Source organism: Monodon monoceros, unplaced genomic scaffold, assembly GCF_005190385.1.
Source record: "Monodon monoceros isolate NGI ecotype Baffin Bay Population unplaced genomic scaffold, NGI_Narwhal_1 Super_Scaffold_18, whole genome shotgun sequence".
NCBI lineage: Eukaryota > Metazoa > Chordata > Mammalia > Artiodactyla > Monodontidae > Monodon > Monodon monoceros.
Genome location: NW_021703774.1, coordinates 95,907,232 through 95,934,318, shown reverse-complemented (window position 1 = coordinate 95,934,318; position 27,087 = coordinate 95,907,232). Strand labels below are relative to the sequence as shown.

The 27,087-nt window shown below is 35.2% G+C and overlaps 1 protein-coding gene across 2 annotated transcripts in view; it reads right to left on the bottom strand.

Moving 5' to 3' along the window:
- Positions 1–27,087, bottom strand: part of DPYD (dihydropyrimidine dehydrogenase) — an 820,498-nt gene that overhangs the window by 132,790 nt on the left and 660,621 nt on the right. For both annotated transcript variants that reach the window (XM_029227639.1, XM_029227640.1), the window contains exon 19: positions 11,901–12,043. In XM_029227639.1, the coding sequence (XP_029083472.1) occupies positions 11,901–12,043 (143 nt within the window). The remainder of the gene's footprint in view (positions 1–11,900; positions 12,044–27,087) is intronic.

Genomic DNA, 27,087 nt, shown 5'->3' with positions numbered 1-27,087 from the left:
CACACTTTTATGATTAGAATGTGGTCGCTAAAGAGCTGAGATCCACTTGCTTTCAAGAATGCGTGCTTGGGGCATCAGACTCTCTACCTCCCAGGCTACTTAGCTCACACGTTCAAAAGGAAGCATCGTAAAACACACACTTGGTTGCACCAAAGTTTCTCATATCTTCCTGCGTAGAGGTTTATTACAGAGACCTGTAATAAAACAGACTTTTATTTTATGCTTAATTCAGGGCATTTGTAGTTTCACCTTGCATCATTTTTACCCACCATCATACAGTGCATATTACATCCATCCTGCACACAAACAGACATGCCCACGCTCAGGCTCATTATACTTATGTGACTACTGGGGCTGTACTACAAAGGTTCCTACTTTGTGTTGTGTAAGATACTTACAGCTGAGAGTGACCTATACTTTCGTTTTGCCTTTCTCTTGCTCTATTTAAAATAATAACCACAGAATCTCTTTCAACAAAAGGTCATCTGGGTCAATGGACAGAACACAGAGGATCAGATCACCTGCCATAATTGCAAATTAATGCTCTCCTGGTAATGCATTAACTACACACTATTGATCTACAATTGAATCACAGAAGAACTACTGAGAAGTGATTTTACTTTCCTATTTTTTTGTGCTTTTATTGCTTTCTCCATAATGCATTTTTCTTTCAACTGGAATTTTCTCTAATTGTCTCCATTTTTAACTTCCCACAGTGAGATGACTTCTAACTTGTAATTAGAATCTGTAAAAATTCATGTCTCTGTCTCAAAAGGCTTTTGGAAATCTACTGAACTGTAACTTTGATGCCATAAAACACGTACATGATGCACAGATACACACTTCTAGAGAGCCAAGCTTTTGAATGATTTTTTTAAACTTAGATAAAACAGAAAGCCATTTGGTCCTCTATCTGAAATTACAATTTGTTGAATAGTCTGCAATAAAATATTCAAAATTTTCCCTTAAAAGCATTTTGCTTGGGAGCATTGATGATGTGATTTCCCTTCCTTGAGCAAACTTTTAACATATAAGTAAACCGTTTCTATCAGATACATTTTTTTAAGGAGTGTAAATGTGAGAGGAAGATGAAAAAATCCAGTAAATATTTATACACATCTGCACAGAATACTTCTGACAAAATCCAGATTTCCTCTTGTTTGTGGCAAACTCAATTGATAAAAATTCTTCTACTGAGTGGAGCTGATCATAAATTTCAATGCTGAATTTGATCATGCTCCTAGTTTATACAAAGGTCATCTGGCCTAAGCCTGGTTTCTGAATTGTGAATTAGGAGTCACTTGAACTGGAGACTGAAATTTCCTGACAGAAATTTCCTGTACTTCTCATACACCTTAAACTTATCACTGATTTTTTTAAAACTTCTAAATGGGAGACATAGTTGTGATTTCTAAGAAAAGTCTTTTAAGAATGTTTTAGGCCTATAAGGACTTTAATATTTTACTGTAATTTCTTTCATAATCACTATTTGCATGAGTCCTAATCAATACTATGAAAATAAATGTGCATCCAAATTATTTTCTTATTCTTTAATCCTCAGTAAATCACTGTCATCTGTAGCAAGAAAACCTCTAATAAATGTCAATTACATGACTAAAATTACATGATCTTGGAACTCTTTCTTCTAGGAGTTTATAATGAGAGACCAACACAATCAGAGTTGACATGCATTTTCCAACCAATCTGAGAGCTGGACCAGGGTGCTGGAGCCTCCCTGATGTGCCAGGCATCGCTGGATGGCAAGAGGTTGGCAGGATCAGAGAGGCTGGATCAGGAGGGAGGCACTAGACGTACTGGGACTCTGAATCGTGATACTTCCTTTAACATATTAAATATTTCTCAACCAAGGTTTACAGAGGTTAAATAATTAGCTTAAATTTATTTAGTTATAAAATGGTGAGTCCAGGAGTTGAGCAAAGAATTGTAGAACTTCAAATCTCCTTCTCTTAACTACCGTAATATACATGGCAATACAACCAGATCTGGATACATAACAGAGGCACACAAATACTGCCAAGAATCTTCAAGACTAGAACAAACAAAGGTTTCTGAAAAACACTAGGGACCAACAACAGGCTTTCTTAACTGAATGCAGTAAGAGCAAGGAACTTGAGACACTGGTTGGCAAGATAAACAAAACAAAACACCACATATTAGACAATGATATAGAGGTATACGGCAGAACTGTTCAGCTTCAATTTTACCACACTAAGAAGAGATCCCACTAACCTTCTTAAGACAGCTCTCAGAGCTCAGTTATACCTTTGGTGCCTAACAGAGTCGTCCTCCCTCTTCCTCTACCTTAGACACATCCTGTATTAAGATCAGAAAGTGAATAAACAAATCTTCACATTTCTAATCTTTGAAGATGGTTAGAAATAAGACGTTTTCAAGGCTACTCCATAAGAAATGAGCTAGGTGTTCATATTTTAAATACTGCATGTTATACCCAAAACAATATTTTTAATAAACAGGACAGGTGAAAATTCATATTTGTATGACAATTATTTGTAGTGCACAAAGGCATTTTCTTCTTCATACTTATTTCTTCTCTCACAAAAGAGAAAATTAACTCTGTAGTATGCTCTAAGTAAAAATAATTTGTTAAACACACATATTGCAAAATTGTAGGATTTATTTTAATTCACAGAGTAAAATGTCTTTTGGAATGTTCTAATGTAAATAAATCCAGGTTACCATGACCAAAAAAAAAAAAAAAACAAGAAATGAAAGAAAAGAGATAAAGAATTGGGATAGCACATACAAAGCAAAATAGTAGAGTACAAAATTGAATGTCAGGCCTGGGAACTCCTAGGGAGGTAGGCACTTATGAGAAACCAACTGTGAAATGTCTTTTTGTGGTCTGTATTTTCATTTTTTCTTGTAAGAGAAATATTTAGAATCTTTGTGGTCTGTACTTTCATTTTTTCTTGTAAAAGAAATACTTAGAATGGCACAAACAATCTATTCTGATCTGAACTCTTGGGGGAAAAAATTCAAATATATTAAGCATGTGATAGAACTGAATGATTCCAGAAAGGGATTTGTGCTAGTCTGATTTTTAGAGTCATATCTAATAACATTTTTGTTGTATAGAAAGTTGATGATGATGTTCTGCCATTAACAGAACGTGTACTGTTTTTTTCTAGAAGTGATGGATTTGTGTTGATAAAAACACATTTTTGGGGACCATCATCCTTGGAAACACTAAAAAAATATTTGCAAGGCAAGGATGAGGGAGGCTGGCTGCAGCCCTAGAAGAGAGGAGAGTTGAATCACAAAGGATAAAAACCATAAATTAAAAGTGAACCATGTGCTCTGGAAGTTCAAAGTAGAAAGGGCCCACTGAGCATTTATTTGCTCCTGGATTTGTGGAGAGAGAGAAGGGGTATGGTGTCAGACTGTGAAAATGTAAAGACCTTGTCACTCTTTAATAGCTTCCCATTAAACAGAGAATAACATCTAAAATTTTTATCGTGGCGTACAGTACCCCACAGGAGCCACCTCTGCCTGTGACTGCCCCTTCATCTCCTATCATCCTCATCTCCGCTGTGTCTTTCTGTCCTGAAACAAGACAAGACTGCTCTCACCCTTGTGCGCCAGGCCTTTGTATTTATGATCTTGCTCTTCCTTGTGCCAGGAGGACACTTTTCTCCCAGACCTCTGCATGGCTGACTTCTTTTTCTACTCATCCGAATCTGGGCTCGATTATCGTATCACTCCTTTGAGGGGGCTTCTAGCATGCAAGGTTCCTAAAAGCATTCTCAGTTGTCTGAAAACATCCTTGTACCCTTGGGGCTAGAACTATGCCTGGCACATAGTGGGCACCCACCACGTGATAAATGAAGATGTCATCTGATGTGTTCACTGAGGACATCATTTCCCTTTTACTAAATATCATATCTCAAATACAACTAAGATCACATCAACATTTACTGGGAAGCTACATCAATATGCTATTTTTGTTGACCTTATTGTGAATTAAATCCCTCCACAGCTTTTCTACAAAATCTTCTCTTTGCCATAGTTACCTCTATTTTAGATGTATAATTAAGTTTTTGCACCCAAGGATGTGTCTTTATATTTATCAACAACCAGCTTTATCTTCTTACAGGGTATGAGTCACATATGTGTCTCTTGCTTTTCCTGAAGCTACACTGGAACTTATTCTGCCTCCCTATTTCACGTTACTTAAAAATTGATTAACTGGATTTCTACGTTTTCCCCAAACAGAACTCAGGAGCCCTAAGTTAGTCAGCTTTCTAGAAATCTCATGATTTCCTTTACTCAGCACACGAGAAAATTTATTTGAATTTAAAGTAATTTTGGAAACTGAAGAATTCAGGGATAAATTATTTAAGAAGGAGTAAGCAGTTCACCTGGAAAATTATAAGACTGGGGTAAACAAATGATACACAGGTGTAGTTCAAGAGTTGAGAATGAATCATCAGTTAATAAGTCAAGGACAGAGCATGCATTCACGTGTTTGTGAATGATGATGAATTTCTTTTTCATTTTCTAGAACAATTTCTTGAGCACAATAACATGGACGGCAGGAGATGCAGAGACAAATCATGGGGTAGAAATCAGGAAACATGGTTTCTAATCACACCGGCTAGCCAACTGGTGAAACAAAGTTAAGGTAATTACAAATTTGCAAATCTACAAAATAGGGTTAAAAATGCTTATTGATATGCCCTGAGCTTTGTAAGAGCCAAATGAATTAATCACTAGAGAGGACTTCTTGAAAAACAGATGGTAATTCATCATTAATATTCTTTACAATATATTTGCTATGGCCTAGCATTTTCTAATAACTCTCTATTCAGTCTGAATTCTGAACCCTAACTTAGTACCAAAACGAGTCTCTAAAATATTGAGGTGGATTTTTAAACAAATACACAATTATACACATCTAAATTAGTTTGGGTTTTTCAAAATAATGTTGGTGGATGTTGGCACTGCTCAGAATAATTTTGTTACACATTTTTTTGAACAGCTCATTAAAGTCAGTTTATGGACTGACAGAAAAGGAGACTCATGACTTTGTATACCTAACTCAGTTCAACAACCAACGTTGTTCACTTGGCTTGGCTCTCTTTAGCTTTGTTTACAGGAAATGAGATCCATTCTCAAAGTATGAAGAGTAGTTACTGATGGTATTGAAAACACATTAGCTCCCAAGTGACTATTTCTAATAGTCATTTGGGTGGATAAGTTATGGAATGATTATTAAAAAATTAGTTATGTTAAATCACAATTCATTTCAAATGATAAATTGATAAATTGGAAAGATTCATAGAAAACCATCATAGAAAACACAATATTTGGAAAATAATATGTGAAATAAGAATATCTAAACAACTAGGATTTTTTTTTAAACTGAAGAATAAAAAGGTAAATAGTAGTTTAAAACTTTGGTCAGACATATGAAGATTCTTTGATGAAGAAGTGAAACTAGTAATTAACCATAGCTCTGCATACAATGCAAAAAGGAAAAGACAATATAAAGGATCTGGCCAGAGTCGGGAAAAAATTTAGCCAGGGAAGTTTATACAAGATCAGAAATGTCATATGGCTAATTGCAAACATCTTAGCTAACTCATGGTTATTTTCTCACATAAAATAGTCATTGTGTGGTAGAGTTACTTTTTCTTATAGTAAAACTGTCATTCAAAAAGATTAGATTTAATTTCAATTAATTTCTTTTGAATCTAGATATTAATCTTTCTATCAAGTGGCAAATGTGTAATCATTCGAAAGCCTAGCGGGTTTGCATTTAATTTCCTCTGTTTGCTTATAAACAACATTGTTGCACTGCAATCAAGATACTTTTCAAAAATTAAAACCTCTTCCATTAAAGACACCATCCATTAAAGTAATTTAAAATAATGCAATAACTGACACAGTAATTTGAATTTCACTGAATGGACACTATTTTTTTCCTATATATTATTCTACAAATATAGGGTTTCTATTTTTTAAAATAACTACTTGCATATTGTTCTTAACACTGTACATGAAACACTCATTAAAGCTAGGAAACAAGAAACTGCATAGTGGAAAGAAAAATGTGTCTATTTTAACTAGCTACGTGAAATAATTCTGATGCCATTTAAAATAACTTTGAATGGTAGCAACTATTCTTCCTTCGCGTATCATAGCCTGACTTTAATGATGATGATGAATGATGACTAAATAAAAAATAATTGAATAAATATATTTTCCGCTTACCCAATAAGAATTTAAAATATAGTACGCAAAATTTTTACCACCTAAAGACCCCATCTATATAGTTGAAGCACTGCAGTCTTCCTGTGCATTATGACCAAGAGAGAATGTCCATAATGCATCTGCACTCATGTGGAAATAGTGTCATCGTGCTGCTTCAATTATCTCTTTTTCTCTAGTTTCAATAAAATAATACATCTCTTGATCACATTAAAAAATTCCATTTAGCTTGAACTAGCTCCATCAGAGCAGCTAATTATTGTCAAAAATTGATTTGGTTATATAACCCTAGTGAGTGTCTGTCACATGACCATGACTCACAGCGAATGCCCACTATACTCCCTCTTTCTGCTGTATTTCAGGATTTTCTATTAACTTCAGTGAAACCCATATAAAAGAAATGGAATAAAAAAACCCACCCATACAATCTCAATGAAGGCACAGGTCATAATTGTACATGAATGAACTTCCTATAATTTCTGATGTCCTGAATCAAAGTCCTTAAAAGATTGAATTGTAGTGGCAATATCATTAAATTAAATTATAGAAACCCAAAGTAATTCAGTGAAAAAAAAGGTAGCATAGTACTTATATCCTCTATCTATATACAATAGAGGAGAGTGAACATTTTGTGATGAAACCTATTACTAAAAGCAACTGACTCCGTCTGGGTTTTGGTTGCAATAGAAATCCCTAAACAGTTTTTATTAACAGAAATTGTAGACTAGTACTTAAATCAGATGAAGGGGATATAGAATTCATTCTGAAGGCTAGATCTGGGACAAACAACTTAAACTACAAGTTTAAAAAAAAGCCAGTGTTAATTTATTAATCTTTTCAAACTGTTTTAAAGAGAAATTATTCAAGTTGTTTATTTACTATGCTTTTCCTGAATAACTAATTGGCAGCCAGAAGCAAACTTCCTTTTTTCAGAGTAGGCTTTCAAAAGATTTAAGACCTCAAGAGTTTATGAAGAGCTTGAGAATGTAATTTAACAAACAGGTATTTATAAATTTCAGTGTTCGGTATCTTAATTTTTTTTTTTTTTTTTTTTGCGGTACGCGGTCCCCTCTTTGTTGTGGTCTCTCCCATTCCGGAGCACAGGCTCCGGACGCGCAGGCTCTAGACGCACAGGCTAACCGGCCATGGCTCACGGGCCCAGCCGCCCCGCGGCACGTGGGATCCCCCCAGACCGGGGCATGATCCCGTGTCCCCTGCATCGGCAGGCGGACTCCCAACCACTGCGCCACCAGGGAAGCCCGGTATCTTAAATTTAATAATAATTTTCACTTAGAATTTTTATAGATCTAACTTGCATATTCTAACTAATGAGAGCCTATCAAAAAAGATGAAAAATAAGATTTCAAAGACACTGGGGTTCACTTAAATAAATTAGAAGTTAGTTGGGTTGACTGACAAAGTAATAAGAGCAGCTACCCAAGAATACACACCCATAATTAGTTTTGAACCTTAATTCTTGGCCAAAGTGCTGCATCTGGTTCTGTTGTAATAGTCATTTTTACTCCAAAGTTCCAGGGAAATGATCTGGAATACTCAAATTATTGTCTAGCTAACTCCTTAGTTTTTATATAAAACATTAACTGAAGCATTTTTAAGGTAGGGTTATTGGATGCTTTACCACTGAAATGTTAAAATCCTCAGCAAAGCAAGTTGTAGAATAAGGTAATAGAAATAAACAGTGCCAATGAGAAATGGTACGTTCCTAAAAATTGTAAGAAGACTTCAAAAAGCAAAAAACTGCCCATTAAAATGCAGCCTAGGGCTTCCCTGGTGGCGCAGTGGTTGAGGGTCCGCCTGCCGATGCAGGGGACGCGGGTTCATGCCCCGGTCCGGGAAGATCCCACATGCCGCGGAGCGGCTGGGCCCATGAGCCATGGCCGCTGAGCCTGCGCGTCCGGAGCCTGTGCTCCACAGCGGGAGAGGCCACAGCAGTGAGAGGCCCGCGTACCGCAAAAAAAAAAAAAAAAAAAAAAATTGCAGCCTGAAACCTAAAAGGCATTTTCCATTTGTAAACTGCAAGGTGGTCTAAAGTATTTTGTGATTTTTATATTTCAGTTAAGCTCTCAATTAGCAAAAATTTAAGCAAGTGACGCTATAACCTAAGTATTTTAATTCAATAAAAATTTTCCTGATTCCTCGCCTTCAGTTTTTTATACAAATATTACCTTTGCAATGAGACCACTTTTTCACAGCACATATCATCTTACATACCGGATAATATACTTATGTTTCATATTTATTATATCTTTGTCCTCACTAGAATGTAAGCCCCATGAGGTGATGGACTTTTGTCTGTTCTACTCACAGAAGTATGTATTCCAAATTTCTAGAATAGTGCTAGGCATGTAGATTCTCAATAAATATTTACTGAATGAGTAAATGAATGAATGCTTCTCTGTGATGCAAACTGATTAACAAGAAAAGAATGTTCTATCACACTTATCAAACTTATGAAAAAAATTTTAGCTTTCCATTTTTGAAATGTCAATACATTTTCTAAAGTCACATAGAAGGTCATGGTTATTAAATTCACTTAAAAATTGAATTTGAAATTGCTACTTTGAGAATAAATCCTTATTCCAGTAGTGCACTCGCCTAACTACATAGTTTATGTGCATCAAGAAAATCAGAATCAAAACGTTTAATTTATATCACTATTTCTGTTTATTACTTCTCTTTCTAAACTCCAGTATATCAGCACCATCACACGATTTAAATACATATCATCTGTCTGATTATGTCTTGTAAAAAAATGCATCTTGTCAGTACATACTTTACATCTGAGTAGAAACAGAAAGCTAGATTTGATAGTATTCCACCTTAAGTTATATAAGTGGATGAGCTCTTCAAGGGAAATATTATAGAACCAGAGAAGGGGAATGAGGTGGGCAGTTAAGAGCCAGCGAACAAATGGCAACAGAGAAATGGGAAGGTGATGATGGAGGGATTTAGGGCCTTGAGGTGTACAAAAAAGATTTGAACCAACTGCCAGAGGGAATTTGATGGGAAATTTTTTTTAAAAGATGAATAAAAACTGATGCTTACCAGCACACCAAGGCCCAGCTGACATTAAACACTGTGAATTTGGAGTAAATTCAATTGGCAAAGTTACCTGAATTTCTCTAATAATATTCAGCATCCCAGAAGTATAGAAAATGAAAGGTTAGATTAACCCAGGACTAGGGAGTAGAACAGGGTTAAATTCAGTTACAATGGAAGAGAGAGAGAAATATTATACATTCTCCACCCCATTCAAATGCCAAGCCAAAATTGTATATTCAGGGATTTTCCCACTCATAACTGTCCTGAATATATCTTAATACTGATTTTAGTTGAAACTTTAGCTAAAATTGGTTTAAAAATATTTTCCGGCTGAATTAAAACGTGACTAAAGCTAATGACACATAATTGATACATAATCTGTAATTTTATATCAGTAAAAGCCTATGTGTGGAAATTTACCTTTTTAACAACATTGGGAGTCAATATTTTACATGGCTGGGAAGTTTCTGGGCCATTCCTAGCCAGAGCTGAAGGGGCAGTGCTTTGGCAGCCACTTTTTAATACCATGTTGACCTTCTCATCCCCTCTTCATAATCTGGTTTTAAAAAATGACGGGCTTGGGCTTCCCTGGTGGTGCAGTGGTTGAGAGTCCGCCTGCCGATGCAGGGGACACGGGTTCGTGCCCCGGTCTGGGAAGATCCCACATGCCGCGGAGCGGCTACGCCCGTGAGCCATGGCCGCTGAGCCTGCGCGTCCGGAGCCTGTGCTCCGCAATGGGAGAGGCCACAGCAGTGAGAGGCCTGCGTACCGCAAAAAAAAAAAAAAAAAAAATCCTGACTCTCCACTAGACTTCCTCTGACAAGGCCCCAGGGGGGGGAGGAGAAGGGACACCTCATTACTGTCAATGGAGTGGAATTCCATGCCTCCCACATATGGGAGCTCATTATTGCCCAGGAGCGATGCTGGGTGCCTTGTTACAGCCTCCTGAGGCTGGAAATAAGAGACCCATGCTTGTCCTTTGCTTGTGTGGACAGGTGTGGCGCTGCAGTTTTTAAGCTGTGGTGTTTGGCTAGAGAAGAGCAGTTAACGGTCAAAATTTTCTGTCTTGCTAGGCTGTCTTTTCCTGGTTCTCTGGCTAGAAAGAGTAGGGGTTTTTTATCTGCACCTATTGTTTCTGGGTGGCTGGCTTCTTTGGCTCCAAGTCTGGGATATATGAGGCAAAAAGAAAACCCAGGAAATTCTCCACTGTGTGGTGCCTTGGGTCCTGAGATTCCTAGCCAGACTGCCTTCTCCCCTCCTTTCAGAATCTCTTTATGTTTGTTCTAGATATATAAAGGTTTTTAATTGTACTTACTCAGAAGCATAGGGAAAAGTACACCTACTCCATCTTCCTGGAAGCAGAAGTACTCCTCCATTAGCATTCTGATATATGTTATTTCCAATTTATATTTTATAACAGGATGTTAATTCTGATTGTTAAATTGGCAACACAAGATACTGCACTCCACTTTCTTGCCAGAGAATATAAGTGATGGTAAACACTCTGCTCCCCAATTACCATCAATGTTAGGTAGTAAGCAGCCATATTAAAGTGGGATTTACCTCAGAGGTCACAGTCTAGTCCTCACATGAAAAATTTTACCTGGGTCATGTCAGACCATCCAAACCTGCATATCTGGTCCCTGAGAGAAATGCTTATGCTATAAAGTGCTGAGGCACTGTACTGCATCTATGTTGAACAACATTATAATATAAAAAGCAAGTGTATAAATAATAAAAAAATTAAGTAATTTCTAAGTTATTTGTAGAGGGCTAATAGGAGTATGATGGGGCTTCCCTGATGGCACAGTGGTTGAGAGTCCGCCTGCCGATGCAGGGGACATGGGTTCGTGCCCCAGTCCGGGAGGATCCCACATGCCGCAGAGCGGCTGGGCCCGTGAGCCATGGCCGCTGAGCCTGCGCGTCCGGAGCCTGTGCTCCGCAGTAGGAGAGGCCACAACAGTGAGAGCCCCGTGTACCGCAAAAAAAAAAAAAAAAAAAGAGCATGATGTACTACATCTCAAAGTATCACTTTATGAAGACAATGGATGATTTTCCCTCAGCTTTGTACCACAAGAAGGTAAACAACCAATTCATTTCTATATTTTGAAAGCTATGATTTCTTTGCTTTGGCTACCAGGAAGTTCACAGTCAAGTTTGTTAATGCCTCCAGTACCATATGGCATGGATTGTGTGTATTGGCCTTGCCCCTGACTTCTTTTATTTTTCAATCAAGATTTTACTTTTACCCAGAGTTCCTCATATATCTGGGTTTTTTTTTTTCATATATTTGGTTTTTATCCAGTAGTACAGTATACATTTTGGAACGTGATCTCATTTATTTTAGAAACATACAGGTGAACAAATATGTTAAAAAAAAAATAGAGGGTTTGTAAGCCCTCAAAAGGACAGGAAATGAGCCTCAGGTTTGTTCTCAACTCGTAATAGGAACTTAATGAGTGCCACGCTTTTGATCCCGCAAGGCCTCTTTCTCAAGAGACCCTACAAGAACATACTTGTCACATCATTTTCACTTTATTTGTTAGACGGAGTTTTGTGAAGGGACAGACAAACACAAGTACTACCTGGAGGACCGAAGCACCACTGTGGAGAAACTGAAGACCACTTTCAGCTGAGTCAATTCCACCAGTGGCCAAAATGGGAAATCCAGGCAAAGCGCGAGCAATGGTGGTCACAGCTCTCAAAGCAATAGGTCTGATGGCTGTGCCTACAGAAAATGAGGATGATCAATGGTTAGTATATTGACCACTTGAGCATATTGCCTTATAATCACTGTCATGTGATGGCAGTGCTGTACTAGACAAAATTCAATTTTATCTCTACTTAAGATATATACGTATATAATATACAAGCATTGCTATGTTTCAAAGTATGTTAATTTTTAAATGGATATGTACTTATTTTAAGGACTTTGATGCTATTATTGCATGCAGGCATGTTATGCAAGTGGGTATAGCAACTCTAGGACTCTCACATAAAATACATACATATCACAATTTGATATACAGTAATGTGTAAAAGATTGTATGGAACACTTGAGCATCTGTTTTAAAAAGAACAAGGAATAGCAGATCTTGTAAAAGAAAAACAATCACATACAGTGCATAAATAGACATACAGCTCTGTTATGTTTCCGCGAAGTATAAAGCAGCTGGTGTGAATAGAGATACTGCAAAAACAAGCAAGGTGCTGATGAACTTACAGATTCCATATTGCATTTTACATGTATTTCCCAAAATCTGATAGTGATTTTACTCAAACATAGTAAGCCTAATCTAATTTTCAATACATTAGAACATTTTAATCAAGTTAAAGAGAATTTACTAGAATTCAGTAATTAGAGTATGCGTTTGAGTTTGTATACATTATTTAACCAAACATTACCAATACATTATTTGCTAATTGTAATAAAGGCTGTACGGATGGACAGAACACTCTGAGGTCACTTTTTACATGATTACACTGTATAAGGCTGCTTAGACTCTCAAGGGTTAACCCAATTGGGAGTAAATTAACGCTCTCATAACATAGTAATATAATTTGATATTTCAGATGTACACTCATAAGTCAACGGCGGTCCTTCAAAGGCATTTTCTGAAGTAAAATAGTTATTTTTGTGCAACAATGTGGCATTGCCTCAAATAAGGGATCTGCAAACAACAAAACAAGCAAAGGGTAAAATAAGCCTCATGTGGTGCATACTTTGGCATCTCCTCCACCACCACAAGCATCCTTACCAGCATTCTCAATATGTATTCATTGGTGCTCCTATTAAGGAAGCACAAAGAGCTTTCATTAAAATCAGTGGTTTTCTTTTTATCCTGTTCATTTCAGATGAAACTGAATTTACGTGTAAACTAATGCTTTAGCACTCAACACCAAAAATGTTTGTGGAAATGTCTACTTGGTGCTCCCACACATAAAAAATCTTCCTCTAGATAGCAGTGTTTCTTAGTCAAGAATATTCAATGCTGACACTTCAGGATTCCATAACTGACATTTAAATACAAGGTAGTAAGTTAGGGCAAATTAGAAACTGAACGTCAATATTTCTATTTCAAAATATTTATCAGCAACTTCTTCTTAGTCTATATGTTTTAACCATAAAAAAGGCTAACATAGTGGACAGGAGAATGCATGGAAAGAATACACACACATATTTATAGAAACATATCTTTAGCTATACTAAAAAGAAATTCAAGAGTAAAAGTTAGAGGAAAGCATTTTTAAAGGAAGTTGTAACTTAAATAAACCTTTTAGACAGACATACAGCTATCTTGGCATAATATAACTGATATGTTCAATATATGTTAAGTTGATGGCTCCTTTACACACATGTTACTTTGAAGTAATAAAGAAATATTGGGATTCTTTTTTTTCTTATTTAGTTGACCCTGGAGAGTAAAGGAAATTTTTGCTAAGCAGATAAATAATTTATTTCTAACTGCACTGTTAGAAGACTATCATTAACACTAAGACGTAAAATTTCAAAGTGGTACACAGGGATTTGGCCACATATTCCAATTGATATTAATGGACATCAAATGGCAAAATCCCAGAACACAGCTTTGAAAATTTAACCAGTTACATTTAAAGGGCAACATTATTACACAGGTGTTAAAAAACATCAGCAAATCCTCAGTGGCATTTGAAGATGTTCAATTAGGTCAATAAGACATTTTCTATTTGATGTTTTTCTTCTTTTTTAAAACTTTTCTAATTTACCGAATGAACATGAAAACCTTTCAAACTAATAAAGGTATCTTTTCAAAAATTAAAAGTAATTATGTTCTCTGAGGAAATGGGATCCAAAAATGAAGAAATGGATCCTTCTGTTGCTGGGTAATAGTAAATTCAGTTTTAATTTCCATTATAAATTCCATTTGATTGGTTTTCTTTATAACTCAATTGATTTAGTATGAAATATAATCTACCTGTTCTCAGCATTTTTATGGGGAATAGATTTTAAAAATGACTTTTATTCACCATGAAAGGTTTTTGGAAGGAAACTGAAGGTATGTAAAAGGATCTTTCTAAATTGTTATACAGAAATTTCTTTTTAGTTTTAAAGTGACAGAAATGTAAAAATAATAGATTCAATATAAAAATAAAACTTTTGGTGTGAAAGAAATACATATATTGATACCATACGAGATTGTACATATGTTAATTAAAATGCATACAGATTTCCAGAATCACAGTTATTGAGATAAGAGTTTTTAAAACTTTGTCACTGCTACAGTAATTAATGATTTTAGACCAAAGACCAGGGAGGAAGAAGCCAGTTGAGAAGCTCAAGGAATTAAAAGTGGACTCCATCCTAAAGGAAGCAACAAGGTTTAAATCAAAAATTGAAATCCTATAAGCTTAAATTAATTAATAGGCAACGTGCAATTTAAATTAAGCCTTCATCTACATGGGGTAACCAGATGAACCTGATGGGAAATTAATTACATCAAGCCTTTCTGTTTCAACAGTGTGGGAGGTGCCAATGAAAGTCAGCCATTCTGAATCCCCACATTTTGAAACAAGCTGCAGGTTCAAACAAACAAAAAGTGAACTAGACCTTTGAGTTCCAACATTGCTGTGAAGAGTCCTGATGTGTGCCAAAGTGACCCTAGCAGAAAACCTGGAGGACTAGAATGAACTTTTGGTATCTAATCAATCGAGATCCTCCATGTAGTCACATCCTAAAATGCAAATCAGTATGTTGAATTCATAGATCTTTGATAAACTTCACATTACATTTGATTGATTCATGATTTAGAAAAACATTTCAGTAAGCCAGAGATGTTGAATTCAAAGGTAACCAATCTGAATTCAATGATTTTTTTTTCTTAAGAAAATACTTTCTTATTTTAATTGCAATTTCAAAAATGCTACCATTAGTAGTAGTATTACATATTGATATGCAAGTAAGAATTAATGTATTATGACTTAGGTTCCTTACTCAGGACTCATTTATCCATTCATCTGTTCATCTGTCTATTCAAGAAATATTAAGCACCTGTGCCTTCTTTTAAAAAAGAGGTAATTGTAACTGAATTGGAAAAGCTTAAAAGACAATCTCAGGTAATCAGTTTATGTTGTAACCATATTGTCACCTAGGGTGGATACCCAAAACACCAGCCTCAGTGATCTTAGGAGGTAATATGAGTTCAGTTATTCATTCTGTACATATCCCATTAGGAAAGCTTCACATTCATTTAAACATCATATATTTTATGATTGCTATTAATACAAATTCTAGAAAGAAGGGAATTTGAGGATGAATTAGTTACATCAGAGAGACAACAGGGCCAACTGCTTAGGTTCAAATTCTAGCTCCACTATGTACAAGCTCTGTAATCTTGTGAAAATTTCTTAATCTTTTCATCTATAAAATAATAAAATTATAATAACTTCACAGAGTTGTTTTGAGGATTAAATTATTTAATATATATAAAGGGCTAGCACATAATAAAGATTATACAGATGTTTGCTATTATAACCTGTACTACCTAGAAGGACAATTGATTTCAGAGGGAGCATTTATTTAGTTTACTTTGTGCCTTTTACGCTGTTGCTGTGTGCTTAGTAATGCAAAGAAACCTTTTTTTTTTTTTTATTGGAGACAAGATCGTGATGCCTAGGATGATGAAACTTTATAACCTCTGCTCCCTTAGGAGAACCACACATCTCCCTCTCCCTTTTCCCCTCTCCAGCAGCTTTCATTTAGTGGTGTCATAATGTTGGTAGGATTAACTGACTCCAAAGCTAAAAATCTCAAAGGCAGACATCCATATATTTAAGATTTTATTTTGAGAATCAAAAGGTCCATGCACTAAATCAATATGCAAGACTTTTAATGACAACATCAGAAGTTGAGTTTATTGGTGAGAAGGAGGCAGAGCTTTACTTAGCATGACTAAACCCTTGAAGAGAAAAGACATTTTTAATGGGCAAGATAGTGTGCAACATATGCTAATTTTGGATAACTGAAATTTTGAATAATTTAGTTTTTTGCTTAATCATTTGACTCCTAAGACAGCTACTGTTACAGAGTTAGTTGTTAAAGCTAAGTCCACAATAAACTCCCTGATGATGGCTCTAGCTGGCAATAAAACAGAATTGGGTTATAATACTCACTCATGCTCACTGTGTATACAAAAAGAAAATGTAGTTTTAATTTGCTTACATTAATTAAAATATAATGAATTAAGTGGATAACAAATTCCTTAGAAATTGAATTTTGACTGTCTAATTGTTAACAGTCTTAACATCACCCAGAAGAAAGAAAATATTAGCAAATCAAGAATTTCAAGGATTTAGGAGTTGAGAGATTGATTGTTATAAAATAAATATAAATCAAGCACCAAAAATTTATCCTTTAAAACAACTTTAAGGTATTAATGAACCTAACATACTGATAAATATGTAAAGCACATATATACATATATATATATATACACATATATACAATGGAATATTACTCAGCCATAAAAAGAAATGAATTTGAGTTATTTGTAGTGAGGTGGATGGACCTAGAGTCTGTCATACAGAGTGAAGTAAGTCAGAAAGAGAAAAACAAATACTGTATGCTAACACATATATATGGAATCTAAGAAAAAAAAAAAGGTCAGGAAGTACCTAGGGGTAAGACAGGAATAAAGACACAGACCTACTAGAACATGGAGTTGAGGATATGGGGAGGGGAAAGGGTAAGCTGTGACAAAGTGAGAAAGTGGCATGGACATATATACACTACCAAATGTAAAATAGTTAGCTAGTGGGAAGCAGCCACATAGCACAGGGAGATCAGCTCGGTGCTTTGTGACCACCTAGAGGGGTGGGATAGGGAGGGTGGGAGGGAGGGAGACGCAAGAGGGAAGAGATATGGGAACATATGTATATGTATAACTGATTCACTTTGTTATAAAGCAGAAACTAACACACCATTGTAAAGCAATTATACTCCAATAAAGATGTTAAAAAAATAAAATAAAATAAATAAAAATGCATCTTTACACATGGATTAAAGTCCTCTGAGAAAATTATCATAATTCAACTAGAAACTGAAGTACTACAAGGATCCAGGGTTATATCAAGAGATATGAAATCTAAAGAGGAGAAATGGGAAAAAGAAAACCAATTATTTTACGTTGTTATTTTAGGTTTATTGAGAAAGCTAAAAATTTTCTTATGAACATGTTTTAATTTTTGTTGAATATTTCAAGATATTTTTTCTGAGTCTTCATATCTCTAAAGCTGTTTATGTGCTTCATAACATATTCAATATATTCATAGTCAATTTATATTCAATAATTTGGTACCTAGCATGTGCCAGGCATTTTATTTTAAAGCAATAGAATTAATACTATTTACCAGAGAAGGGGCCATTTTCCTTTCTGAGCATTTATTCTTGGAGTGATTTCTATAGCCTGACACGGAGACTGGGGCTTCATACAGTGTGTGATTTAACCCTTAGAGTGCTGTGCAGGTAGATGCTATCATCTCTGTTTCGTATGTGAAGAAAGGGAAGTTCAAGCTGAATAAAACTTGCTTTATGCCAAAGTTTAAACTCCAAGTCTCTGTGACTATCAGAGTCCATACTTTTCAGCTGCTACTGAGAAATGACAGTGCAGCAATTACGACGAGGATCACTTGCACATTGTCTTTGCCTAAGAAAACCAGTATCAGTATCGTCTGTGGTCTAATGCTCAGAGCACAGGTTCTAAAGTCCAACCAATTAGGTGTAAGTCTTTGCTCTATTACTTTACACAATTGTGACTCTGAGCAAGCTCCTTAGTTAGCTTCCTAGAACATCAGTTTTCCCTATCTGTGAAACAGAGACATCAATAACAATAATATCATAGCAACTTGGGGACTATTGCATGATACAGTTTGTGGAAAGCACTCGGCACAGGGCCTGGTTCATAGTATATATAAGCTAATATTACTATCAAAGCCAGAGAAAATTGATCAGAAAAATAAGCATTCACTATAAACATGTGGGGATAAACACTTAATACTTAGGGGGTGTTAATTAATCTCCTAGATATTAAATTTGGAGATCCTAAGTCATTTCATTTCTAAAAATTATAGTTTGAGTCTATGATTGTAAATGCATATATTTGTGTGAATAACTCTTTATTAGATGTATAATGCAATTGCAATATCTAAATGTATATGTCTTATCCAGAAACTCTATTTTGAGAAATCTAATCCATTAGTGCATAGACATAAAGTTACATGTACAAAGATGTTCCTTGAAATATTGTTTCTTATAGCAAAACAGTGAAAACAACCTAAATAATCACTAGCAGTTATGCTAGTAAATAAATTATAGTTCATCCATGTATGTATGATATCACAGGAAACTTTTAAAACTGACGTGGAAATATCTCTAGGATATGATGTTATGTGTTAAATGACAAGTAGCAGAATAATATATAGGGTGTAGTCCCATTTTAGGTAAAAAAATGTATGATTACATTTAGTATGTGGGCATGTAAATGCAAAGAATGTTGAGTTTTAAACTGCTAATAGTTATTTCTGGGGAAGAGGTTGAAGAGGAACTTTCAAGTTCGATATCTATACGTCCATATTATTTAATTCTTTTAGGTAAGAAAGTGTTTATGATTCACTTCTGCAACGAAAAGTGACTATTTTTTATAATGCTTCTAAAACAATACAGGAATAGGCATTTTCAGATTCTGTGCTGTGAAACATTTATATATGGGATGTGCAATGATCCTACCCTCTGTACATTCAGAAGAGCACATTTGGTTCTATATCCAATATTTTAAGTAAAATATTAACAAACTTAGAATATATCCAAAACAGGGTGAATAGAATGATCTCTCTCTCTTTCTCTCATTCTCCCCGCCCTGCCACATACACATATACACATACACACACATAATGGGATGGACCCAGAGATGGAAAAAGCCTATGAAAAGTTTTGTTTGGAATCAAAGGGTAAGCAAAACCAGTAAAGCAAAATTTCACTATGTCAGTTTTCTGAAGTAGTTTAGGATATGGTGATTTAGAAGAACACAGAAAAGCAAGAAAGTGCTTCACACATATCAAATTAAGGATGTCGAGTTATGTTACTAGTGTATGAAACTTTAATTTTAACATTATCTGCCAAAATAAACTTTATTCCCCATAACTTAAAATGCATATGTATATATATATGTATATATAATATACATATATTATATATAAATAGTTTATTATGTACAGCTAATTCCACTGTTATGGTGCAATAAGATTGATTTTGAAATAAAAATTTTTTTAAATAATATGTGTGTGTGTATAAAATGGCTGAAAGTAATCCCAATAGTTGTTCTTCAAATATTTAAGGGATAACCATAAAGAAAGGCTTCATTTATGTTTTCCTCAAAAGATAACTAGAACAAATGGTTAAGAACACACTATTGGTTTTATTGTTATTTTTATCATTAATTTGTTGTAAATTCAGCAACAGAAGTAGCTACATTTGGATGCCCATATCCCTTAAACCTAAATGGATATGTGGCAGGTAGTGGCAGGTAGGATGCAATAAAAAAGACATCTGTACTATAGAAAATATTGGATTAGATGATCTCTTCCAATTCAAAATTCCAGGATAATATGAACTTTGTCATGGTATTTTAAGGAGCAATTTTATATGCTCTGTGGTTTCCCAGTAGATACCAGTGATGAAGTTAACTTATAAAAGGATTAAATATGAGTTAAAGTGAAATTTTAACATGCAATACATTCATTATAGAGACTCCTCTTTTGAGTGCTTTCTAATTGCCAGGTGTTTTCCTAAGTGTTTTCTCATGCATTGTCTCAGTGACATTACTTTAGGTATTTTTTTGTCCTCATATTCTTAGATTTGTAAATGAGATCGTAAGAAATAAATATCTCACCCTCAAGATCACTCAGACAATGTGGGTCCAGTATTTGCATCTAGGTGTACCTGACTCCTAATGCCATGCTCTTAACCCACAATACTATATTTCTTCCCTATTTTAATTGTTTGCATATTGATTAAGTTATAGAGAGAGGAGTTAATAATTTTTATAAATACTAAAGGTATGTTGTCCACGTATGATAAAACCAAGAATATTGGCATTATATTAATTGTTGGCTAGTAACTAGATAGAAACGATAGTAGTTAGTAATTGGTCTAACTAGAGAGACCATATGACCTGGTTTGCCCAGGAGAGTTCCAGTTTATCACACCTATATTTATTTGTAATTACATGATGTAATTATAAACTGCATCCTCTTTCACTCTAAAAGTAATCTAGTTTGGTTAATCAATTATAATGATAATTGTATCTAGGAATTATAGGACAAAGATAATTATGGAAGCAAAGTGAAAGTTGATTTAGAACAAAACCATAATCTATGAAAAACTTAGAAACTAACTACACCTTCCAAGACTCAAAGGATGGCATGAAGAGATAAATTTCCTTGAACTTGTTACTAGAGGGAAAAATATATGGCATTCATATGTGATATCTAGGCATAATTAGTCTATATGTTCTTTCTGTTTTCAACCTGTAGGTGGCCACCACAAGCTACACTTATTAAACAACTCATTAGTAGCATTTTCAATACTGTCATCTTCAGATAATTAGCAATTTATTTAAATAACCAATTTCTGTAGAAATAATTGCCATGAAATGCCCTGAACCTACTTTTTTCATAAACTATAATAAAAGTGTTAAGATAATCCCTGACATTTGCAAATGCCATTAGTTCACCTTTCCTTTTGATAGTGCTATGGCATTATGTTTAAACAATTACCCGATAACACAGCAGTTTAATGAAACAGTACAGTAAGCACATTCTTCAATATGGCCAGCGAGGACATTCAGATTTAGAAAGAAATCCAGACATGTTAACATAGAGGAAAGACACACAGACAAAAGAAAAAGGATTATTGAAATAAGTACATTATTGCTATTTCCAACTTGGTTTAGTTTTCATAGTAGATGCTACAACATATGTACTCTCTTTGGAAACAAGAATGGAGAGTTTTGTAAATTGACTCATGTAATTGGATGGTGTCAGTTAAAATCGTATGAATCTATGAATATGTAAAATATACTCATCATATTATTTGTTCAGTAACCTCCACACACAAGAAACAAGTAGGGAATTTTTCTTACTCTCATTTTTCATGTATTTGTGTTTTTACTTACAAAATGGTGTAAATTTTCAAAGTAGAGTCATCAAGGAAAAACTATAAATGGCTTTTACATCTCAGATGGTATTTAGCATTTAAAATGGACCAGGGTTCTAATCTCAGTTTCTTCCTTGTGATTCGGCGCCCTATTTTAAGAACTATTGATGAGGGCTCATAGTGTGTTTCTGAGTTACCAGAGATAAAACTCTCTGAGACCGTCACAGTTTTTAAGCTGTTGGTCTTCAGATTGGGATTGACATAGACACACTACTATATATAAAATAGATAACTAATAAGGACCTACTGTATAGCACAGGGAACTCTACTCAATACTCTGTAATGGCCTATATGGGAAAAGAATTTTAAAAAGTGGATATATGTATATGAATAACTGATTCACTTTGTTGTACACCTGAAACTAACACAACATTGCAAATCAACTATACCCTAATAAAAATTAAAAAAAAAACAACAACTAGAATTCAAAAGCAGTGACAATATCATTTTACGGCTTAAAGGAAATAATGCTGAGAACCTACTGAATACCAGGTGCTCTGCTAAGTTACTTACACATTATTTATATCTTCACAGGTCACATATGCATTATCCTCCTTGTACAGATGAAGAAATTCAGGCTCAAAAAAGTTAAATAGCATATGTATATAAGAAAGGCAGGGTTGTGTAGTAAAATAACACATTATAGCAATAAAACAATTAGTTCACAATGTGACCATAAAATTCATTGATAGGTTTGAATTTGAGGGCTTTCCTTTATTTCCAGATTTTACAATATGCCTCAGTCCCCCCACCTTATAAGTACTTCTGGCAGTACTGTAAGCTTATAAATATAATGAATTTACCTATTAATATATGACTCTTTAAAAATACACATATTTCCTTAGAGAAGAGATTCTGAACCATGACAGACTTAGCAAACTTGGTGTATAAACATCTCTCATAAGATTTTGCCTAAGGATGTTCAGGGCAAATGTTATCATACCACATAAAAATCTCACAGTCTATGTGTATTCAAAAATGGTTATTCGAAGAGGAGAAAGAGAAAGATTAAAATGACGATGATAATGTTGATGAACCAGAACTAGGCTTTGCTCTTGGAGAACCCAGGACAATTACAAGGGGGCATTTTTCTGAAGATATAAAAAATAACAAAAATTTTCCCACATCCACTAGGATCATATTATCTCTTTCTTTGTAAAGCCATGATTTCTTTCCTCTCTGAAATTCTGTACTCTGTTTACACTGTGGGTGGTTCCATGGTCAGGGTGTCCATGGTAGCACTTGCCCTACTGTCAATCTATTCCCTTTATTCTCACTCTCTTTTTCACTTTACAATGAATTACATGTGTAAATCTCTGGGCCTTGTGATAAGGCTGCATTCCACAGAGTCTGCTGAAACCCAGGTTGTACAGCAAGCACTAAGGTTTTGTTCTCTCCTCTGGGCTGGACATCTCTCAAAGATATTAATGGGCTTTAACATTTTTTTTATTGAAGTATAGTTGATTTACAGTATTATATTAGTTTCAGGAGTACAGCACAGTGATTCGGTACTTTTACTGATTATAGTCCATTAAAAGTTATCAGAAGAGAATCGGTTAATTTTCTGTGCTATACAATATATCCTTGTTGCTTACCTATTTTATACACAGTAGTTTGTATCTCTTAATCCCATACCCCTATTTTGTCCCTCTCCCCATCAGTAACCACTAATTTGTTTTCTATATCTGTGAGTCTGTTTGTTTTGCATATACATTCATTTGCATATACATTTGAGATATAAGTGATATATAATAGTTGCCTTTCTCTGTCTGACTTATTTCAGTAAGTATAATATTCTCTAGCTCCAACCACGCTGTTTCAAATGGCAGAATTTCATTCTTTCTTATGGCTGAGTAATATTCCATTGTGTATATCTCACCTTCTTTATCCATTCATCTCTTGTTTTTCTTTTAACATCTTTATTGGAGTATAATTGCTTTAAAATGATGTGTTAGTTTCTGCTTTATAACAAAGTGAATCAGTTATACATATACATATGTTCCCATATCTCTTCCCTCTTGCGTCTCCCTCCCTCCCACCCTCCCTATCCCACCCCTCTAGGTGGTCACAAACCACCGAGCTGATCTCCCTGTGCTATGCAGCTGCTTCCCACTAGCTATCCATTTTACGTTTGGTAGTATATATATGTCCATGTCACTCTCTCACTTTGTCACAGCTTACCCTTCCCCCATGCTCTAGTAAGTCTGTGTCTTTATTCTCGTCTTACCCCTAGGTACTTCATGACCTTTTTTTTTTTTCTTAGATTCCATATATATGTGTTAGCATACGGTATTTGTTTTTCTCTTTCTGACTTACTTCACTCTGTATGACAGATTCTAGGTCCGTCCACCTCACTACAAATAACTCAATTTCATTTCTTTTTATGGCTGAGTAATATTCCATTGTATATATGTGCCACATCTTCTTTATCCATTCATCTGTTGATGGACACTTAGGTTGCTTCCATGTCCGGGCTATTTTAAATAGAGCTGCAACGAACATTTTGGTACATGACTCTTTTTGAATTATGGTTTTCTCAGGGTATATGCCCAGTAGTACGATTGCTGGGCTGGATGGGAGTTCTATTTTTAGTTTTTAAGGAACCTCCATAATGTTCTTCATAGTGGCTGTATCAATTTACATTCCCACCAGCAGTGCAAGAGTGTTCCCTTTCTCCACACCCTCTCTAGCATTTATTGTTTCTAGATTTTTTTTGATGATGGCCATTCTGACCAGTGTGAGATGATATCTCATTGTAGTTTTGATTTCATTTCTCTAATGATTAATGATGTTGAGCATTCTCTCATGTGTTCATTGGAAATCTGTATATCTTCTTTGGAGAAATGTCTATTTAGGTTTTCTGCCCATTTTTGGATTGGGTTGTTTGTTTTTTTGTTATTGAGCTGCATGAGCTGCTTGTAAATTTTGGAGATTAATCCTTTGTCAGTTGCTTCATTTGCAAATATTTTCTCCCATTCTGAGGGTTGTCTTTTGGTCTTGTTTATGGCTTCCTTTGCTGTGCAAAAGCTTTTAAGTTTCATTAGGTCCCATTTGTTTATTTTTGTTTTTATTTCCATTTCTCTAGGAGGTGGGTCAAAAAGAACCTTGCTGTGATTTATGTCAGAGTGTTCTGCCTATGTTTTCCTCTAAGAAAACATATTAATGGGCTTTAACATTTTTTTTATTGAAGTATAGTTGATTTACAGTATTATATTAGTTTCAGGAGTACAGCACAGTGATTCAGTACTTTTACTGATTATAGTCCATTAAAAGTTATCAGAAGAGAATCGGTTAATTTTCTATGCTATACAATATATCCTTGTTGCTTACCTATTTTATACACAGTAGTTTGTATCTTTTAATCCCATACCCTTATGTTTTCCTTTAATCCATTTTGAGTTTATTTTTGTGTATGGTGTTCGGAAGTGTTCTAATTTCATACTTTTACATGTACCTGTCCAGTTTTCCCAGCACCACTTACTGAAAAGGCTGTCTTTTCTCCACGGTATATTCTTGCCTCCTTTATCAAAGATAAGGTGACCATGTGTGCGTGGGTTTATCTCTGGGCTTTCTATCCTATTCCAGTGATCTATTTTTCTGTTTTCATGCCAGTACCATACTGTCTTGATTACTGTACCTTTGTAGTATAGTCTGAAGTCAGGGAGCCTGATTCCTCCAGCTCCATTTTTCATTCCCAAGATTGCTTTTGATATTCGGGGTCGTTTGTGTTTCCATACATATTGTGAAATTTTTTGTTCTAGTTCTCTGAAAAATGCCAGTGGTAGTTTGCTAGGGATTGCATTGAATCTGTAGATTGCTTTCGTTAGTAGAGTCATTTTCACAATGTTGATTCTTCCAATCCAAGAACATGATATATCTCTCCATCGATTTGTATCAACTTTTTTTTTTTTTTTTTTTTTTTGCAGTACACGGGCCTCTCACTGTTGTGGCCTCTCCTGTTGCGGAGTACAGGCTCCAGACGCGCAGGCTCAGCGGCCATGACTCACAGGCCTTGCCGCTCCGCGGCATGTGGGATCTTCCCGGACCGGGGCACGAACCCGTGTCCCCTGCATTGGCAGGCGGACTCTCAACTACTGTGCCACCAGGGAAGCCCTATTTGTATCATTAATTTCTTTCATCAGTGTCTTAAAATTTTCTGCATACAGGTCTTTTGTCTCCTTAGGTAGGTTTATTCCTAGATATTTTATTCTTTTTGTTGCAATGGTAAATGGGAGTGTTTTCTTGATTTCACTTTCAGATTTTTCTTCATTAGTGTATAGGAATGCAAGAGATTTCTGTGCATTAATTTTGTATCCTGCTACTTTACCACATTCATTGATTAGCTCTAGTCGTTTTCTGGTAGCATCTTTAGGATTCTCTATGTATAGTATCATGTCACCTGTAAACAGTGACAGCTTTACTTCTTTTCCGATTTGGATTCCTTTTATTTCCTTTTCTTCTCTGATTGCTGTGGCTAAAACTTCCAAAACTATGTTGAATAAGAGTGGTGAGAGTGGGCAACCTTGTCTTGCTCCTGATCTTCATGGAAATGCTTTCAGTTTTTCACCATTGAGTATGATGTTTGTTGTGGGCTTGTCATATATGGCCTTTATTATGTGGAGGAAAGTTCCCTCTATGCCTATTTTCTGCAGGGTTTTTATCATAAATGGTGTTGAATTTTGTCGAAAGCTTTCTCTGCATCTGTTGAGATGGTCATATGGTTTTTCTCCTTCAATTTGTTAATATGGTGTATCATGTTGATTGATTTGCGTATATTGAAGAATCCTTGCATTCCTGGAATAAACCCCACTTGATCATGGTGTATGATCCTTTTAATGTGCTGTTGGATTCTGTTTGCTAGTATTTTGTTGAGGATTTTTGCATCTATGTTCATCAGTGATATTGGCCTGTAGTTTTCTTTCTTTGTGACATCCTTGTCTGGTTTTGGTATCAGGGTGATGGTGGCCTCGTAGAATGAGTTTGGGAGTTTTTCCTCTGCTATATTTTGGAAGAGTTTGAGAAGGTTAGGTATTAGCTCTTCTCTAAATGTTTGATAGAATTCACCTGTGAAGCCACCTGGTTCTGGGCTTTTGTTTGTTGGAAGATTTTTAATCACAGTTTCAATTTCAGTGTTTGCGATTGGTCTGTTCATATTTTCTATTTCTTCCTGATTCAGTCTTGGCAGGTTGTGCAGTTCTAAGAATTTGTCCATTTCTTCCAGGTTGTCCATTTTATTGGCATGGTGTTGCTTGTAGTAATCTCTCATGATCCTTTGTATTTCTGCAGTGTCAGTTGTTACTTCTCCTTTTTCATTTCTAATTCCATTGATTTGAGTCTTCTCCCTTATTTTCTTGATGAGTCTGGCTAATGGTTTATAAATGTTGTCTATCTTCTCAAAGAACCAGCTTTTAGTTTTATTGATCTTTGCTATCATTTCCTTCATTTCTTTTTCATTTATTTCTGATCTGATCTTTATGATTTCTTTCCTTCTGCCCACTTTGGTTTTTTTTTTTGTTCTTCTTTCT